We start from the raw sequence: 2,926 nt of genomic DNA on the forward strand, positions 1-2,926 counted from the left end.
CAGCATGCTCCACATGCCATGCCCTGTGCAGGGTGCCCCATTGTGCTGCATCCCACATAGGGTGCCCTGTGCAGGGTGCACCACACAGGGTGCTCCAGGTGGAATGTCCCATATGCCCCATGTGTTGGGTCCCATGTGGGGTGCCCCACAGGGCTCCAGCAATCCCCAGCACTCCTCACACCTCTGCCAGACCTCTCCTGAAAAGCCTGGAGACTGATGGCATCTCTGAGTTGTAGAAAGTGAGAGGTGTCACCACACAGCCTCTTCCCTTGCTCCTCCACAGGAACACACAGCCGACCCCACAAACACCCGTACAGTCATCGGTATAATGTTATCTGGCCCTCAAAAGCCCCTTGGTAAAACCTTTTAGAAGCCAAACTGCCAGGTTGCATCAAAACCCATCAGGAATGTGAGGGACAGACGATCCGAGGCCGGTGGTGATGTCTTGCCTTGTGGGAGATGCCCATTGGAGAGCTGGTCCCCATGTCCCCAGAGCCCCCAGCAGCATGGGGAAGGGGCTGTCTGCCACACGTTGCAAGAGGGGAATAAAGATCATAGAATCACAGAATCATAGAATGGTTTGGGTTGGAAGGGACCCTAAAGATCATCCAGTTCCAACCCCTCCCTGCCATCAGCAGGGACACCTTCCACTAGAAGATGAAGATGAACAACTTCTAGAAGATGAACAACTGGGCTGCAAATGGGATGTCTCCCAGGGGCTGGTTGTGGTTGTTGGTGGACACTGGGCTATACTGGTGCAAACTTTGTGTCTGAAGAAAAGCAATGGAGCTGGGGAAGGGTCTGGAGCACAAGTGTGATGAATTCACAGCTGAGGGAACTGGGGGTGTTGAGCCTGGAGAAAAGGAGGCTGAGGGGAGACCTTCTGGCTCTGTCCAAGTCCCTTGAAGGAGGGTGGAGAGAGGTGGGGGTGGGTCTGTTCAACCAAGGAACAAGGGACAGGACAAGAGGAAATGGCCTCAGGTTGTGCCCAGAACGGTTGAGATTGGATGTGAGGAAGAATTTCTTTGCTGAAAGGGTTCTGAGGCATTGGAAGGGGTTGCCCAGGGCAGTGGTGGAGTCCCCATCCCTGGAGGGATTGAAGAGTCGTGTAGACACAGTGCTGAGGGACATGGGTTAGTCGGGGACTTTTCAGTGTTGGGTTCATGGTTGGACTTGATGATCTTAAAGGGCTTTTCCAACTAAAATGATTCTGCGATTCTATGAAACCTGGCATTGCTCAGAACACGCAGCAGAGATGTCCTTACAGTTTGGGCCCCCTCCCAGAAAAAGGCTGCCTTGTCTTAGACTGGGCCTGAGGCCTGAGGCCTGGAAAGCTCGGTTCATTTGTAAGGGATTACTCCTTGCTTCACAGTGTATTGTCACTTCTCCCAACTCCCTGACCCGTTCCCTCACCCTGGTCTCGCTCTGTCAACCCCAGGGGTGGGGGGGAGCAGGTCAGTGGGGCCCCAGGGTCTTCCCCAGGCTGCACGTCCCCCCCCCGCAGACCCTCCTTCCACAGCCCAGGGAGTGAAATCTCCCCAGCCCTGCCACCCCCTGGAACTGCCCCACTGCGACAAGTGTAAAACCCCCAGATCCATGAGTGTCTTGTGCTTTCCTGGCACTAAAGACCTGGAAGTTGTCATGAGTGGCTGAGGTTTGGCTGCTTTCCTGCAGGATCAGCTGGAGGGATGGGAGCTGCCGCCACCAGCAAGGGAATAAAAATCTCTAAAAACATTCTCCCTGCCCAAACAGAGCCTCCAGCACGTGGGCGGAACTGGGACCTCGTGGGGGACAAGGCGCAGCCATTAAATCCCCTCTCTGGTTTTGTCAGGAGCAACTGGCTCTGTGGAGATGCTGCTCCTGCCATGAGCAATGTGGAAACTGAGGTTCAGAGCGAGGCAATGGCAGCGGAGCTGGGAGCAGGGCAAAGCTCTCCAGTGCTGGAGTGGTCCTTCTGCCACCACCTGGGGACAGGTCCAGGGTGCTGGGGCTACTGGATGTCCTCCCTACCTGCACGCGGACCTCCGGCAGGTTGACCTTCATGGCCAGCTCCTCGCGGCTGTAGACGTCGGGGTAGTGGGACTTCTCGAAGGCGCGTTCCAGCTCGTGCAGCTGGTAGGTGGTGAAGGTGGTGCGGTTCCTCCGGTGCTTCTTCTTGGGTTGCTCCTCCTCAGCGGTGGCTGGTGGGGTGTCCTCACCGTCCCCTGGCTTCTGCAGCTCACCCAGGTCCCCCTCACACTTATTCAGGAACATGGTGGCACCTGCGAGGAGACCACGGGGGTTAGCTGGGGTGTGGGGACATCAGATCCCCCGTGCAGTCCCAGGCTGGGGATGGATGGACGAGTGGATGGATGGATGAGGGAGGGTGGGGTGGCTCCAGACAGGTTACATGAAGGCATAATCCTCTCTTCTGCTGCGGCGTTATCCTGGGGCCACGGTGTCCGGGGGCCTGACCTGGAGCCTGGTGGCAGTGCCGTGGGCACCCCGCGCTTGGCTCCATGGTGAGAGACCAATGCACCCACCCAAAGCTAAAAGTAAAATATAACCTAAAGTTGAGGATTTTACAAACGTGTCGTCACTGAGAGCCCACCCGAACTTCCCCCTGCCTGGCACAGAGGGGACCAGCGCCAGGTGAGCTCCTTCCTTCCAGCCCAGCTCCTCTCCTTCCCCATGGGCTGCAAGTCTGGCCCCAAACTGCTGGAGGACCCAACACTGGTCCCCAAGTGTGGCCAGAGTGAGCCAGCACTGTTCCCCAGCTAATAACCTTTTTTTCCCTGCACGCTTATAAGCATTTTCAACCCTTGCAACATTTCATCTTTAAGCTTTTTATCCGACATCTGAAATCTTCCTGCAGTATTTGCTGGGGATTAAGGGTCCCTTTCTACCACGAGGATGTAGGCAAACCCAGAAATGGGGCAGAAAGTCC

At 56.4% G+C, this 2,926-nt stretch overlaps 1 protein-coding gene across 1 annotated transcript in view; it reads right to left on the reverse strand.

Moving 5' to 3' along the window:
* LOC104532400 (retinal homeobox protein Rx1) overlaps positions 1–2,259 on the reverse strand; it is a 2,792-nt gene extending 533 nt beyond the window's left edge. The window contains exon 1 of the mRNA XM_010177601.1: positions 2,011–2,259. Coding sequence (XP_010175903.1) covers positions 2,011–2,253 — 243 coding nt within the window. The 5' untranslated portion in view covers positions 2,254–2,259. The remainder of the gene's footprint in view (positions 1–2,010) is intronic.
* Between the last annotated feature and the right edge of the window lie 667 nt (positions 2,260–2,926).

This window comes from Antrostomus carolinensis, unplaced genomic scaffold (assembly GCF_000700745.2).
Source record: "Antrostomus carolinensis isolate BGI_N321 unplaced genomic scaffold, ASM70074v2 scaffold27210, whole genome shotgun sequence".
In the NCBI taxonomy this organism is placed as follows: Eukaryota; Metazoa; Chordata; class Aves; order Caprimulgiformes; family Caprimulgidae; genus Antrostomus; species Antrostomus carolinensis.